Source organism: Falco naumanni, chromosome 7, assembly GCF_017639655.2.
Source record: "Falco naumanni isolate bFalNau1 chromosome 7, bFalNau1.pat, whole genome shotgun sequence".
NCBI lineage: Eukaryota > Metazoa > Chordata > Aves > Falconiformes > Falconidae > Falco > Falco naumanni.
In genome coordinates, this window is record NC_054060.1 from 41,616,203 (window position 1) to 41,633,017 (window position 16,815).

A 16,815-nucleotide genomic window follows, 5' to 3' on the forward strand; every position below is an offset into this window, starting at 1 on the left:
TAGATGATGGATGAGGGGTCCTACTATTTCCCACTTGCCACTGGGTGACTGAGGCGGAGACAGCTTGAGAGCAAGAGCTCAAGGTGAATTCAAAAGAACCTGAGAAGGAGAATTCTCCTTAAGAAGAACCGCAGAATTCAATTCCTGCGGATCTATCATACTCCAGTCTGTACTCCTGTCTGGCCTGCTCATGAACTAGTCAGCAACAGCCCTGCTATTTTGGAATAATCTCTGACAGCTACTGTGAGGGCAGAACCAGCAGGTCTTCATTCTGTCAACCCATATTGAGTGAATTAGCGGGAGTACAATGACTGGGACTGATCCAGGTGGACCATCTGAAGGCAGGAAGGAAAAGCAGGCCACTAAGACTCCTCCAGCCTATTCAGAGGTACGTGAGAAAGCTGATCTTCCAGGCAGTGAGGTTGAAAGGTGGAAGGTGAAAGACAGATCGTTCAGGGATTGTCTTTTAAAGTTAAAAGAATGGCACTTAGCAGGGGGCACTTGGGAGCAGAAGATGATGGCATGTAGAAAGTCAATAAAAAACCTGAGAGAGTAAATTGTTATACACTCTATGTACAGTACTCGGAGGCAGCCAGCAGCTCCACACAAACTAGTTCTGAAATCATCAAATCTGACAGCTTCATAGTACTCTTTTTTTGCTTACAAATTGAAAAAGTGTCCAACTAAAGCCAAGAAGTGGAAAGAAGAGATCAAATTGAGGCTTCAGAAAGAAAAGGAGAGGGAAGTGAGAGAAGTGAGAGAAGACAGCAAGAATTTCTCACCAAGAACCAAATTCCAAACTGGCTCAGAAGGCGTTGGTCGTGCTTGTCATCATCTTTATTATCAAAGTCTGTGTTGTCCAGGGAGTGATGAGAAGAAGAGAGGCCCATCTGCCTCCTGCGGTTGAGTTCATACTCCCTCTGCTCAGCATGAAACTCTGCTTCCTTCAGCAAGCTACAAAACAAGCTTGTGGTCAGTGAATGCAGCTTTCCCCCACCGGATATAGGCATCTGATCAGAGTAACTAGAGGTCAAGGCATCTGATGCCATCATTTTCCTGATAACAGCAATAAAATAACATCAAATTCTAGGATTCAAGGCTGATTTCTTCCATGAGGACACAACTCACAGCTGATGAATACTCTGCTAAAGCAGCAGGAGTTCAGCGCCCCTGCTCTGAACTTACCCTGATGAAACTAAAGCCAACTTGCACAAGATCTGCAGGCAATATTTACATGAAAACCTGATCCTGCTTTACATATTGATGCCTCATAAGCTGTCATATTACCTGATCACAGCTTCCACAGTACACACAAGTTCCTCTGCCCCACACTCCCGGGTATTGATAGGAGGTGGCGAGGTCTGATAAAGATGGGTTTCTGCAGCTGCCCCAACTTCACTGCTGTGATGATTAGAATGGCATCTTTTGCAATAGCGTACTGGCCTGTTGCCATGGCGGCCACAGCAGCCCGCTGAGAAGCACGTGACAACAGCTCTTCTGACATGTGAACTGCAGTTCTGGAAAATAAAAAAGATTTCCTCAGGCCAGAAGTAACAGGAAGTGGAACTGAAAACAGGGATGAAAGTCAGCACCGGTGAACTGGCTCAAGTGTCGGTCATTTCCAAAATCACTATATATAAGTAGAACTATGTGCAAACTCCTGATGCCAGGTGTCACTGAACTTCCAGAAAGATGAGCTGAGGGCTAAATGCTGGGCCTAGAATGAAACGTCATGGTTGCTCTTCTTTTGGAGCAGGCCAAACCAACATTTCAGTTATCAACCTCAACTTTCTGGTTTGGAGCAATCTCTAAAATTTACAGTCGTTCTCTTAATCCCTGCTTATACTTCAGAATGTCTTTTTAATTTACGTGTAGCAACAGGTGGATCCTTAGGAGTGTAATCAATGCTGATACATCAGTTTATGCTATGTAAGGATCTGCCTTATCATAGGTAACTGTCCAAGCCTCTGAAATATGTGCTACCTTTATATTTGCCACCTGGTAATGCAGCCCAAATAAAAGCTTTCTTTACCACATAAAATCTAGAATATGTTATACACTGTATTCCTCATTATTGAAATGTTATTAAAACACACTAGCTGGTATGTGTTGCAAGCAGATTCTTTTTGTCAGCAATCTTTTTAGAGCCAAGCACTGAAGATTTTCAGTCCATACTTTTTTAAAAATATACAGTTTTTAGTAGGATTTTGTCCAATTTAGCATTAATCCAAGACTTCAAGGAGATGAAAAGATACAAAAACTTAGATGTAAAATTAATCTCTTGCTCTATCCTCTTCATAAGAAGAGTTCTAGAATAAAAGCTGAACTCAACTGCATAATTGAATTGCTTTACTAATTGCCCCTTCAACAAAAAACTACAAGTCAAATCAAACATCAGCAGTTTGAACAAAAAGAAACCTTGTTGCCGAATCATTCCCATTCACCAACAAATTCATTCATGGATACATTGTGAAAATTCAGAATGATACAAAAAAAACCACACCACAGAGTAATGGAATGACACTACACACAACATCAAATCATGCCCCATCACACAAATGACTGAATCTTACCTTCTTCTGACATATAGCAGAAATTTCAGCTGTAAGGGGAAGGCATACAAAACATCAACACAGAATGACGATCCATCTGTTTTACTATGGCAGCCATGGGAAAATGGACTTGTTACAACGAAGTCTCTGCATTTCCAAATATTATTGAAACCTCTAAGCCTATTGGACTGCATGAGGTAGGACACTGTATACTTAGGCCTACCGGCTATTTCTACACTGAAATAAAAGAACAGCCTTGGTGCATTGCGTGGTGTGCTCTGCATCCCAGCCACCTTCACCTGTGCTTCTGTCTCATGGATGGACTTGTAAAAGTACGCCTGTAGGCACACTACCGCAGCACGCTGTAGGAAACATGGCACAGATGTGCCCACACTGCCTGTGAAAGCTCACAGGATGAAAGATTAGTGAATATGAATGAACAGTGTAGAAGCAGTTGCTATGTCTGTGGCCCACAACTCCATAGAGAAATGTTTGCAGATTCAACCTGTAAACATTCGTTGTTTTCAATCTTGTCCTGGCAACATCTGGTTCAGTAAATACAGGTGGCCAATTAAAAAGAAGTACTTCCCTTAAGTAAACAAAACATTCTTAATCTGGATTAGATTTCAACTAAAAGGAGACAGCAAAAAAAATGTCCACTGCCTACGAATTTTCAGCTTGCAGAAGAAAGAGAGAGGGAGTGTCTTTGTCCTGTCCTTGAAAACATTATTTTAGAGAATATGTGACTGTCTTTCTAAACCCAGGAAATTCTGATGAGTCTGTCAACAAGCTTCATCTGCATTCTGGTAGATAATAAAATACCAGGCTCTCTCACTGGCCAAAGGACATTGATTGGATCAATGATCAGATCATCGAAAAATATTTTATGTCTTTTTCTGATACCCTTTACAGCCTATTCATAGAATAGTTTTTCAGCTTTCAGAGCTTTCAAATCAGACCCAGGTTACCAGAAGAATTAGCCCCTTTTTTTGGACACTGCTATGGCACACAAATACTTTTTAAAAACTTGGCCCCAACTGTGGATTCTTCAAGATCTGAAAATCTTTCAATTGCCTGTTTCCTCACACACAAAGAATTGCATACTATTTCAGACAGAGGATTAGTCAATTTTCCAGAGTACTTTGAGGACATTAAGCAGTATTAAGTACAAGCTACTTTAAAATTCTAAAAAAAATTCTTTAGAATAGAATGCAGCATTTCAAATAATACAGTATGCAGAAGTATCAGCAAGCATAGGGTTGTACAATTATGATTAGTTTGTACCTACCCTTAAAATACCTCTTACCTTGTGGTAGAAGAACATCAATCAACCATTCACTGTGATCCCTATAAAAATTGTATATCTAATTAGCTTTCCATTTTTTATTTATATATGCATTTGTTTTTGCACAGAAGAAATTTATATAAATTAACATGGTAGGACTAACATTATTCTGAAGCTGCTTTTTTTACAAATGTAGTTTTATAAACTGCAGGCTGCCTTACATTATCATGCCTGTTATTTATTGCAAATTACCACTTTACTGATGCTGGTCCACCATGTTCAAGGCTTTCAAAAAATTAATTTTAAGGAATAAATTTATCAAATTAAAATAGTGTGTGCTTTTAAATTTTGATGGCTAAGAAATGATAGTGAAGAATAACAGGCGAACAGAGGGGAAAAAATGTCCTAGTACCATTTTCTGTGAGTCTCCTTAGAAGATGTGCTTCTGCCAAATTCAATTACCTTTTCCTGCAGCTTTAAATCAATGATGACTTAAAAAATCTAAGGTAAGGTGTAACGGCTTTTCCTACAGCTGGTGTGATATAAAAGTGTCTTAAACTGGGGACAAAAAACCCCATGTAGCTTCTGAACTACATATAACCTCAACCATTTGAATTAATGATTGGAACTCCCCGTAAGTATTAGCAGATCTTGTAAAGTCATGCAAACCAAATTAGCAATCAAAAAAAAAAAAAAAAAAGCAAGGTTAATTAATCATCTCAGGCTATATTCCTTCCAGGTACTGGACAAGCCTGGACCAATTTCAATTCCTCACTCTGATGCTTCACAGTATACCTTAGAGAATAATCTGAAATGTATGTTACAGAAAACTAATAAAGTCTCTGTGAAAGAGCATTCATTGTAATATCCTGCTTTTAATGACAACTAAAAGATGAGGACAAAAAATATTTCATAAGCAAAAGCTTGTACATTAACGAGGTGCCCCTGTCATAGTCAAGGCATCCCACAGTGTCTACTCATTCAGTGATTTTAACTTTAAAACTCACTACTGTTTAAGCTAGATGCAAATGCTGATCATGTGGAGTAAATTTCTGTAATCGTTTTTCACACTGAGTGGCAGTGTGCTCCCAATATTTCAACAGGGTTATCTATATAAATTATATGCTAATCATAACAAAATAAAGCATAAATCCAGAGTTCTGAACTCTGGAGTCTGACTCTACCTGATCATTTTCCAGCTTTAGTTTACCTACCCTGCAATTCTCTGGCTACATTCTTCACAAAGGTACAGGGGAGGTGGCTTATCACCCAAAGCTACAGACAAGGATGGGTCAATGCACATCTGAAACACAGAGAAAAAGAATTAACACATCTGTTCATTAAAGCTCACTGAAAAAGTTCAACACATTAGTGCCAGTACATACAATGTAACACAACTTTGGTATGTGTTGAAAGCATTTAGAATTCTGAAAGATGGTACTCAGGATCTCAAATTATTTCTAGCAAAGAGAGGGTTATAACTGAAAATGAGAGCCTTCCTAAATGGGAAAACAACAGGACATATTTCAATATCAGTATTATCACTCTCTGAAAGACAAGTATATTTTGTATTACACATTTACATTGCATAATCATGACAGACTTTTTTATTTCCTCCCCCCCCCCCCCCCCCCCAAAGGGTCACTTAGAAGATCCATTGCTTAGGACAAGGTAATGTAAAAGTCTAGATTTTTCTCTCAGTAAAATTTCTTCCAGCAAAATCTAATTTTCAGTCATCACAGTTGTTAACTATACAGCACAATTCCAGCAACAGAACAAAGACCATGGACCCACAGTTCCCTTGGCAGCATAGGTCCAGACTTTGCCTTGCATTAGCTTCCACATTAGCCAGTTACAGAAAACAGTTACAGTTGACAGCCAGTTACACACACATTTGTTTAAGTGTTTTGTACTATTTAACGAAAAGCTGAACAGTAGTACACATACATAATATCTTAAAAACTTAAATCAATATGATTCTTACTCTACTCAAGTGAAAGCTTATTTATAAAGATAAATGCCTCTTTGAATGTTTCTAATCTTCATTAACCAAATTTACATTCATCTATCCAAGAGACAACAGGCTGCATTTTCTGAGTGATGATTAATCAAGACTGGTTCTGTCAAAGCTAAGACATTCAAAAATATTCAGGTATTTCATGTGCAAAGTTTAGAACTGTAAATTTCATTGATATTTTGCTCTACTCAGTGCATCACTATATCTAGTGATGATCACAACATGAAGCAACACCTTCCAACTTTTTTTCCCTATGAAAACCTGCATCATGGAGAATGATTGGCGGGGACAGGAAAGTGGTCCCTTGCAGGACTTGTGAGATATGTGTCACCATTATGCCCTGTCAGTCCCCTAGCCTGTGGAAAAGGCTCACTGAAGAACTGTTTGACTCATGCAGTTATGTTAGTATACGAACAGATGCCAGGAAAATTGGTTCTACCTATATATTTAACCAGATACAAATGTAATTAATTAGTACACCTAACTGTAGCTTACTCTGAACTTGGGATGTTCTTGCCTCTGCCATCAAACTGTGCTATCATCCCAGTCAAGCTGTTTTACTTTGGTACCTTGTGTGTAAACAGGAAAGATACTATTTCTCTCTCTCTCTGAGGGACGTAGAAGTAAGTAAAGCTTTGTTGCTATTTGCTTTAGGACACATTCCAAGCAAAGGATCACAATCAGAGTAGATGCATTGTGTGACCTCAATCAAGATACCAAGGTGAGCATGTACCTATGTAACTGACATAATGTTTCCTGTACATAGTAATATTTGTGCAGATATTGACATACATATATCTGTTGAGGAAAATATTTACACGGATTAGCCAGGAGCCAACTTGGAATTTTATAAGGTGCTCTGCAACCTTCCTCATGTTTAATATCAAGATTTGGCCCACAGTAGCTGAAGGAAATACCCCATCTTGCTTTAAGCAACCAAAGAACATATTCACTAAGCTCCTGCTCTTGGTCACCTGCACACAACCAGAGCATATGCCTGGGGTCAAAGTGCAACTTCCTATCCCCCAGATAGTTGGGTTTAACCCCTGAAGAAATAGCAGTACCTTCACAGCTGGCTTGTTAATTGCATTATGGCATTCAATGTGCTGGCAATGAATAGGATTCCAGGCTGCAAAACCAAAACACAGCTGATTAACAAATGGAGAAAACATATTTATATTCTTTGTCTCTATCAAAGAGATCGTGGCATCAACTGAGAACAAGATCCTCTTGTACCGAGTACTATACAAACATGAAAGAAGACCTAGCCATTCCTCAGGAAGTCTAATAATTACAATAAACATTATTATCCATATAATAAACATACTACAATAAACAGTAGAATATACATGCCAACTGACTTGTTTGGGATGTAGTTATGAAATGAACCATGAACTCAGCAAAGAAATGGAAAAAGTAAGATGCAGACATCTCTGTTATAGACCCTCCCTGATCTCACCAACACCTTGAATTAATTATCCTTCTACTCTAGGAGCAGGATGATAGGAGTAGCCGAGTAAATTCATTGACATTCCCAAGCAAAATGAAAACACAGCTATGATAAAGGAAAACTAGTCCAGCCACAGAAGGAACCTTAGCTTTGTAAAAGCTAAACAAAGGTGTGTTCAAGTGGCATCACCTGGCTGCTATACAGGATGCCCCCAGGTCAAAATGCCATGCAACTGCAGATAATACTCAACCCATTCTGGGATATATTAACAGATAAGTTATATATAGGAAAATTATTCCAGTCTACCCAGTGCTAGTAATGGTTCAGATGGAATATCACGCTTAGTTTGCAGACCTGCTTGCATGAAAGAAGTGATGTAGAAGCAGTAGAAGAAGAATGATTTTTTTAAAAGGTCAAGAAAATCTATAAACCCTTCAAGGGAAGGCTTTAGAACAGATCAGACAAACATGTATCAGGAACATTCAGGATGTGCTTCAGTTGGTCTAGGGGGTCTTCCAAGGACTCTTCCAATCCTTTATTTTTATTATTTAAAATGTTGCATTCTGGTCTGGGAAATTTTAAAAGTGAACAAAACATATCCCGTATGACAGAGATTATTTAAAGCAGGTTGAGACAGGCAAGCAGGAAAAGCAAGTCGTGAATTGCTGCTAGACAGTCCCATCGGTAGCCCTGGGGAGTATGGTGGGCAGAGGACTTTGTACCATCCACCTACTCAGCTCCAGCTGTATTGCTGACTTTGTTTCTCATTTTCACCTTTCAGTCAACCTTGATAACTTACCCATTATACTGACTGCACCCGACTTTATGACAGTAACAGCCAGATAAAGAGTCTTAGCAACAGCAGTAGTGATAGCAGCTGGCTCAACAAAAGCAACCAAAGCTATAATTGAAAGGGACATAAGCCAGAACACTTGTGAGGCCTAGAAGGCAGTTTCACAGACCATTTGGAACACTATTTATTTCTTCTCCTGTTCTGGTTTAGTTAATATCAAGAGTAACAAAAAATATTTACTAGCCACAAACACAGTTTTTATTTTTCATAACATCTTTTGAAAATAATTGTACATACTTATGAAAGTACAAACTTATCAAGCAAAAGATTTTAAAATACACTGCAGAACTGTAAACATGTGACATTAACACACCTCTAATTATTTCATTTATATTTATTTTGGCCTATACAAAACCAGCTGCACTGACCTGTGTACTGCAGTCCTCTGTACTCACTGATTGCCCCAGGGGGTTTTAAATTGGGCCAATAGTGAAATAACATTTGCACTGCTGGAGGTTTAACTTGAGATGGTCCATAGGCTATCACATATAGCAAATCCTAAGGAAAGACACATACAACATGTTTATTTTGCAAGGTAACAAAACACAGTTCAATACATATTACTTGTGTTCCGAGATACCTGAACATACAAAATATATACATTTCATCCCTACCAAACATCCTTTGTACACTCTTACAAGTAGATTAGATGACTAACTTCAACACCACATTCATAACTGGCTTCTGAGTTCAATCGGAGGATCCAACAGCTAACACCCACCCCACATAACATACTAACATAAAGCAAATGAAGCATCTAGCTATGGAGCAAAGAGATGTGATAAATAACTGGATCCAGATCAGACTCAGGCTAAGACAATACTCACAAAAAGTCCTCATAAAAGTTCAGTCCCACGTGAACTAAGAACACTGGTCATTACTAAAAGTTCTGCTAATTGGAGCCACAACCACATATTATTTAGGAAACAGAGTTCTGTTCTACAAAACACGGAGCTGCTTCTGTGAACTAAAAATCAGAGGGACCTTCCCCTCCATAATCCAGAAGGAGGATTTGACATAAAGATAATTTATAACTTCTTGGCACACAGTCAGTTCAATTTTCAAGCCATCTGGTTTTCGTTACTATCCAAATACAATCATTTCCACAAAGTGTATATGATCATAAACTTACTTTCCACACTTCTTGCTTATATTTCATTAGGCATTCCAATAACTGGCAGTGATACACTGAGAGAGAAAAGACAGTATAGACATAATGCTGAAACAGAAACTCAAATTACAGAAGTGACATAATTAGCTGACTGCTTTGCTTTGTCTATCCAAAACTCTATAGCTCATTTTATTACTTTTTATTTTAAAGAGTTTGCTGGAGAATCATTGCCCTGAAAGTCATCACAAAAGATTAGAAATTAAATATTAGTAACTTGTTCCTGTCAAGGAACGCAGTAAGATAATGAGTATTATGAGTGCACACCTTTTTGCACAGCAATGGAGATCTTTTTCAAACAGATCTAGTTTAAGAACACCTGCTAATTCACTTAAACTTTGTCCCTCTGGCACAATATAAAGCTGTAAATGGGTATCTTGTCATTCATCTTGAGGGGCAGTAGTGAAAGTTACATGTAACAATACATTATTCCCATGTATACCAAAGGCTATAGGAGCCACTCTGCATTAAACAAACATAAGAGCCAAACGACCTACTTTACACGTTTGACTTCCCAAAAACCACAGGACAACATTTTCCTCAGATGGCTGTAACACAGAATTCACAAACACAAATAGAACATGTCATGAAAAAAACTAACTTGTGCAAGTAGCTGTAAAAAATGCTGTGCTGTTTTTATTTACCACTGTTGATTACATTAGCATGATGTGATACTCTTCACATGCATAATGCAGCGTACGGTTCCTCCTCACACACACCATCTACCCACATACATAAAACAGGAGATGGTTGACTATAGTACAATGTAACAGCTCCCTCAGGTTAAATTTTGTTTCGATTTGGTTGTATGATCCCACTGATTTACAGGGACTGTGCCACAGTGAGAGAGAGAATGGCCTTGCGTTTAGCTACTTGTAACTACATTTAAATTCATTATAGTTCGGTTGAGCCTGCAGCCGGCATTACCTGTCTTTTTAAAAGAACAGCTATCAGTTGTGAACTTTGTGGGATACAAATCACAGTATAAGACAAACTGTTACTATGAACTTCTATAATCAAAGTCAGTGGTGACTGCTCTCCAACACTGACGTTATACACCAATGCTATTTTCTGATGTCAAGCAAGAGTAGATCAAAGTCTCCAGTCCTCGGTCAAAACCTATTTCTTCATCACAACGGGCTCTCTTATCTACATAATGATTACTTCAACCATGATGCTCAGAAATTCTGGTTTTTAACTAAAATCACTTATTTTTCATCCTGTGTTGGATGGTGAGACAGATTTTTCCCATCGTCTGAACTTGATTGCGTTTGACAGTACTTCATGACTCAGTTTTAGAGAGAATGATACCACGTTGCATGTTTACACATACCCGGGTTTGATGTGTACTGCATTGCAATCATTAGCATTGATGATGCAGATAGATTGACATGTGCTGGAACACCTTCTCTTTTTGAGGATCCCACTTAAAAGAAAGGAAACAAAACATTTTCTATTATATAAAAAGGAAAACTAGGCAAGAATAGCATATAATTTATTCCAATTGATGCAAATAAAATTCCTAAGGTACCATCTCATATTAAAAAAAAAAACCACAAAACAAAAAAAACTAAAAAACTAAAAATAATCTGTATTGGAGGGGTGAAACTCCTTTTCAACCGGAAGAGAAAGATGACTAAGAATATGGTATTGCTTCACATAGCGCACACCTGGTTTTCCAGATCAATTAAGATTTCATTCTCAGAGCTGCATTAACCAAAGACAGCGATCTTTTCAGGCAATCTCCTTAATCTCCTTCAGAACCCATGGAATAGCCAAAATAATGTCACTTGCATAGTTAGGTGCACCTAGGCTTGGACTGCAGGAAAGAATAGGAAGAAGTGGAGGGTAAAGAAAGAAGGAAAACTGTAAAGCCTGCTGTTGAGGTATACTGATGAATGGTTAGGGTAGCTGCTGGCTGTTGGTGTATGGCATAGATTACTTCTCAGGGTATGAGTTCAAGTTATAGCTACATACCAGAAAAATTAGTCCCCCTTGTTACGTGAACTGTGCTAAGATAATGATAAATGATAGCACTGAAGTGTAGCTAAGCTGTTGTAACTTTGACCAACCTCATACATAAAGTGGCTACAGTTCCTTCTGGTCTCCTATAAAGTGGTTACTATTCAGTGGTATACTTGGAAAAACCTTGCAGAGTGTAGGTGTTTATTTGCTGAACAATAACATGGCAATATGGCTTTGAAGGCAACCTCCTACACAGAGACGTGGCATGTTTCTTCCCATCCTCACTCACAGCACTTTTCCCAAGCCTCGCTGCCAGGACCCAAATACCAAGCATTTGGGATAGAAGCACAAAACTGTAGCTACCGGTTCAGTGAGATGCTTTCAACCCCCTCATCTTGCTCTCCGGCTGCATACACAGTTACTTGCATCCTCCTTTTCAGTTTGATTCAGAACTGAACACAAGGAAAAGGAAAGGTTCTGCACTTGCCTTGTAAAGGGGGCATTATCATTCCTGGTGGGGAAAGCCTAGGTCACTAATTATAAGAGCACTTGACTGGAAAATAACAACGGAAAGGAAAATGAAGAGTTTCTCTTCTATCTGGTACTTCTCCACATGACTCAACACCACTATGGCTCTCTTCATAGCACTTCATAACATTCTTTTTCGAATCTTATCCACAGACACACATAAGAGCCACCAAATTATTGCAGCAAGGTCTGTTTGTATGGATTTAAGTTGCAAAATACCCAGCAGCTCTAACCTGTCAACTAAAACATGGTCATCAGCAGAAAAGTTGTACACAGTACTAGAAGCCAAATTTAAAGAGCAGCAGACTGATTTCGTACAGATTTCTAACCAAAACTGTTTGAGGAAAAAGGCAGCATGAATAAGATTGTTCCCATGTTCTACATGGATGCAATCTCTGTCAAGAGCAGTTGGGAAATAGCATCTACTTAGGCAAACCAAGGCTTTGGCTCAACCAGTTGTTCTGGAGAATAGTTTTACAGATCTGAAGACGACAAACAGGACAGCATAAGTCACCTACATCAGCTGCTCATTAACAGGTAAAAGTAAGAGAGAAAAAAGGAGATTAATGCAACATTCTGTTCATTGCCCAAAGACCTATTGCACAGATGTGTGAACTATATCTTAGTAATTTTTGTTTGCCTACTGTTATTAAACCTGTCAAAGGTAACAGAGAAAACATCGTTACAATGTCTTACAAGGGGCTATTTTACATGGGGAAACTATGGTACAGACGAGTTAAGGGATTTGTCCAAGATCACTGACTGGTAGAGCCAGAAAATGTAGGTGACAAATTTCCATAAAATCTTAATATCAAAACACTGAACTATGCTTCTGTCCATGTTCTAACAGCATCTTCTACATGCTTAAATGACAACAGTGTTGATTTCTGTACAAAAGTTGTTCATGTTTTTTCCATAAAGGTCTGCAATATAGATAAGGGCAAGAATTCTCATAGAATCATGGGATGGTTGATGTTAGAAGGGACATCTGGAGATCATCTTGTCCAACCCCTCTGCTCGAAGAAAGGTACTCAGGACCAATTGTGTCTTGAGCATCTGCTAGGATAGAAAATCTGCAACCTCTCTGGCAAACTGCTCCAGTGTCTGATCACCCACGCAGTAAAAGGTTTGTTGGTTAAAACTGACTTTTAATATTGATCCTACTGCTTCCATCTGCAGAACATGGTTAAATTTCTCACTACTACTGAAATCCCATCAAGCTTTTTATCAGGCACATAGACAAGCACTCAGAACACACCTCAGGATTCACATTGTACAGGGATTATGAATTATGCAATCATGTCACACACTCGAGGAGTGGAAAAAAAAAGAAGGAAATAGGGGTAAAAAGGCACACAGTCAGATTCAGTCTTAACACAGATAGAAGACATTACAGGCACAGCTATTTAGTACAGAACTTAAAAGAGAAAATGCTAAGAAAAGAGGGAGAAAAATCAGAAATTCATCACAACATCATTACACTGAGGAAAGTCACATTCTTGTACACCCAGATATAGTCCTGATGCAAAAAATGTCCATGTAACTATTGCATATGTCATTTCAGGAGGAATTTGTCCATTGAATCTGTATTCAAAACTCCCATTGCTGGCACTGAAAGTTCTGTGAGTCTGAAAACAGTGTATGTCTTAAATAAACTAAACTTCACCCTTTAAATGAAGGAAGAAGTCTAACACAGCATAATAAATAAATAAAAATTATAGAACTATTTCCCTTCAAAAAAGTCATACGGAATTATTTTACATATATACATACAGTAGATTGATGTCCAATTACAATTCTGTAACATATCAAACTCCAGCTCCTGCAGTCTGATACTATTGTAGCAGTACACTATGTTTCTGAGACACAATAATACTCGAATGAGTTTTACTTACATATAGCCATAGGCAGAAAAGATGTGCTGAGATACTCTATAATATCCTTGTGCAGAAATGGAGGAAAGGTAGCTAGTGTTGAAATCATTGTATAGGGTAAAGTACTCAAAATATCATCATTGAGAAAAGGAAGTAAGCATGTAGTAGTATAAAAAATTGATTGCCCCAGATCTGTTGAATAAAATGAAATAAATACAGAATCATTACAATGGAAAAATAATTATGACTATGTACTTTTTAGTTTATAAAACTATTTTAAAAGTTACACTGATATTCAAGTTTTCCCGTCAAAGTAATTTGGGAAGTTAATCACTATAGATAAGAGACTTCACACATCATTTTTAAGCTCCTCCTAAGATAGAGGGAAACAGCTCTTCAACAGTATCTAAGAGCTTGAAGGGAATACGACTACTACAGCCATTAAAGTAATTGATTAAAATCAGTGTTGATTTTAATCATACAGCTATTAACGTACATTGGCCTGCATTTAAGAACAGATTAGTATCAGAATTTGATGTGTGCTTTGGTATTGAAAGGCTTGCTATTGCAAAAAGCATTCTAGTCTTTATCAGTCATAGAAAAAATAAGATTTGGATCTTAATTACCCTCAAGAGAGCTGCAAAGTACTTCACAGACAGAGATTACCAGAAGCATCACTGTATTTTTCAAACATGTGATTAAACTATGGCTCTTGTTTTCCTGGGAAGCCATTGAGGGCAAAAATGGCCAAGGCTTAAAAGGAAAGGAATATTTATCAAGAATTTCCATACTTCTATTTAATTATACTATAACTTTTTGGAAGGGATACTTAAGAAATGTGCAACTTTTCAAGATCTAAAGGGAAGGGGTTAGGTTATTGTGTATCTGGGCACTGTAGAATCTTTACACCCTCTTCCAAATAAGTAATTGAGCTGGGGCCAATAACCCTCCAAGAAAGATTACAGCACTCAATAATCCCCAAATCTGAGCCTGTGTGATGACTCCAGTATATCAGCAGGCCTTTCCCATGCATGACAGAGATTTCTTTTCTTACTCACTCCATAATCTTAAGTGTGTAACACAGGCCTTCAGTCTCACCCGTACAACTAGTATGATTTAAAACTGCCCCTGTGAAGTGCTCAGAGTTCTGTAGCTGTAAACATCATGAGTCACAGTAAGAATTAAAATTAGCACTCTATTTCAGTGGTTCTGGCAAGTTTTCTATGCAAGGGTCTAACCAGACCCTAATGCCACAGAATGCTTCTCTCCTGCAAAACATATTCACCACCTAAGCACTGAGACTTTTGTATAATCTGACTGGACCAAAGCTCAGGACTGCCTAGTGCACCACGTTGTACTTACCCAAACAACTTTAACTGTTCTGATAAAAGAAATTATTTCTTTTAGTCAAATGCTAAGCTGAGGGAGAAATAAAGAACAAGTTGTATTGCAAAACTTAATTCTCCATACACAGAACCATAAAAATAGCAAGTGACCTCCCCTTGCCCCAAGCATGAGTCAACCAAATTATTCCTGGCAGATACATACCTACACTGTTCTTAAAAATCTGCAAGACAGTTCACTCCTCCTCCTGGCAATTCACCCTAGTGTTCAACCATCTTTATCATAAAAAGGACTTACTTTTTTTTTTTTTTTTTTTTTAATTTCCATTGCTGCAGTTTAAGCCTATAACTTCTTATCCTGATCAACTGTAACCACAAAGAGTTTGGTTTAGTTTATTTCTCCTCGCAACAACCTTTACATATTTGTATATGATAAACACATCTCCCTTCAGTTTTTCTCTAAGCTAGACAAACCAAGTTCTTTCCATTTTCCCTCACTGTTTACATTTTCTAGACCGGAAATTATTCTTATTGCTTTTTCCTGGACTCCTCCCAAATGGTCTATGTCTTTCTTGAAGGCAGATGGACAAATCTGAAACTTTGACTCCAGCTGACGCCTTGCTAAGGTTGTTAGAATGATAAACAAAATGCTTTGGGTGTCTCATACACAAAATACCTGCTTACATATTGCTAGAATAATATTAATATAATAGTGACTTATGGTCTGTCCCAATCTACTGTAACACCCAGATCTCTCTGAATTATGGCTTTCAAGCTAGTACTTCTCCCATTTCATTTCTGCCTTTGACTTCTGCTTAAACATAGTATTTTAGATTTCTCCTTTTAAGATGTTTCAAAATAGAATGCAATTTGCCAAGACTGTTTTGAATCAGGTATATTTCACACAAAGGACTTGCTATTCACCATCTTCATAACCCCTGCAAATCAAAGTGCTCTCTCATTTCTACCAGCCAAGTAAAAAATATTTAAATATTTAATAACACTAGACTCAGCATAGACTCCTGTAATATTCCTGCTTGGTATACCCTTCCAGTAGACAAGAGCCACTGGTAATTACTCCTGCAGTGTAGAGTCCTCACTCAAGCGGGGACTATATGTCCCAGATTGCCTATTAGGATGTCAAGCCACACAGAAATAAAAGCCTGACTAAGGGGTGGGGAAAACCCCACCAAGAGAACCATTGTGCTGCCACAAAAAGAAATCATCTTTGCTCATTGTTATTTGTTCTTCACAGGTCTCCATTGGTTGATAAAGATCACCACGTTATCTATTTAGTAAAAGATTGTTTTCTTAATTAAATCCACTATTTCTAGAAATTGAAGTTAAGCCAACAAGTCTGTAATTTGCCAGGACCCCTCCTTTTTACAAAGTGGTATGCAAGATCATACCACTTCCTAGTGCAGTAGTAGCCTCATTCAAAATATGCTGCTGCCAACACAAAAGGAATTCAGCATTTAACAGAATTAACTTCCCTCCTAAAGAATTTCAACAGTGTATCAGATTGATAACAATATTCCTGTACTGAACTATGTAAGTAATACCCCCTGATACCATGGTGAAAATTAATATTTGGCTTATCTAACATAGGGAGAACACTGGGCTCCTGAATCCCAGTATGAAAAGCCACAGACTAACAAGACAGACATATGCAGAACTTAAGGGAAAACAATATATATATACAACACACCCACAAAAAAATCTTGTGATTAATCCACAACATAAGAAAATACAGCTTTTCTGTAAGTCAGGCAGAGATATT

General features: G+C 38.0%; 1 protein-coding gene across 8 annotated transcripts in view; it reads right to left on the reverse strand.

Annotated features, from left to right (window-relative positions):
- Positions 1-16,815, reverse strand: part of UNC79 (unc-79 homolog, NALCN channel complex subunit) — a 116,781-nt gene that overhangs the window by 87,692 nt on the left and 12,274 nt on the right. For all 8 annotated transcript variants that reach the window (XM_040601659.1, XM_040601656.1, XM_040601655.1 and 5 more), the window contains exons 4-13: positions 13,714-13,884; positions 10,659-10,751; positions 9,290-9,345; positions 8,526-8,655; positions 6,919-6,983; positions 5,052-5,140; positions 3,859-3,899; positions 2,574-2,602; positions 1,288-1,517; positions 783-954 (exon numbers count right to left, since the gene is read on the reverse strand). In XM_040601659.1, the coding sequence (XP_040457593.1) occupies positions 783-954; positions 1,288-1,517; positions 2,574-2,602; positions 3,859-3,899; positions 5,052-5,140; positions 6,919-6,983; positions 8,526-8,655; positions 9,290-9,345; positions 10,659-10,751; positions 13,714-13,884 (1,076 nt within the window). The remainder of the gene's footprint in view (positions 1-782; positions 955-1,287; positions 1,518-2,573; positions 2,603-3,858; positions 3,900-5,051; positions 5,141-6,918; positions 6,984-8,525; positions 8,656-9,289; positions 9,346-10,658; positions 10,752-13,713; positions 13,885-16,815) is intronic.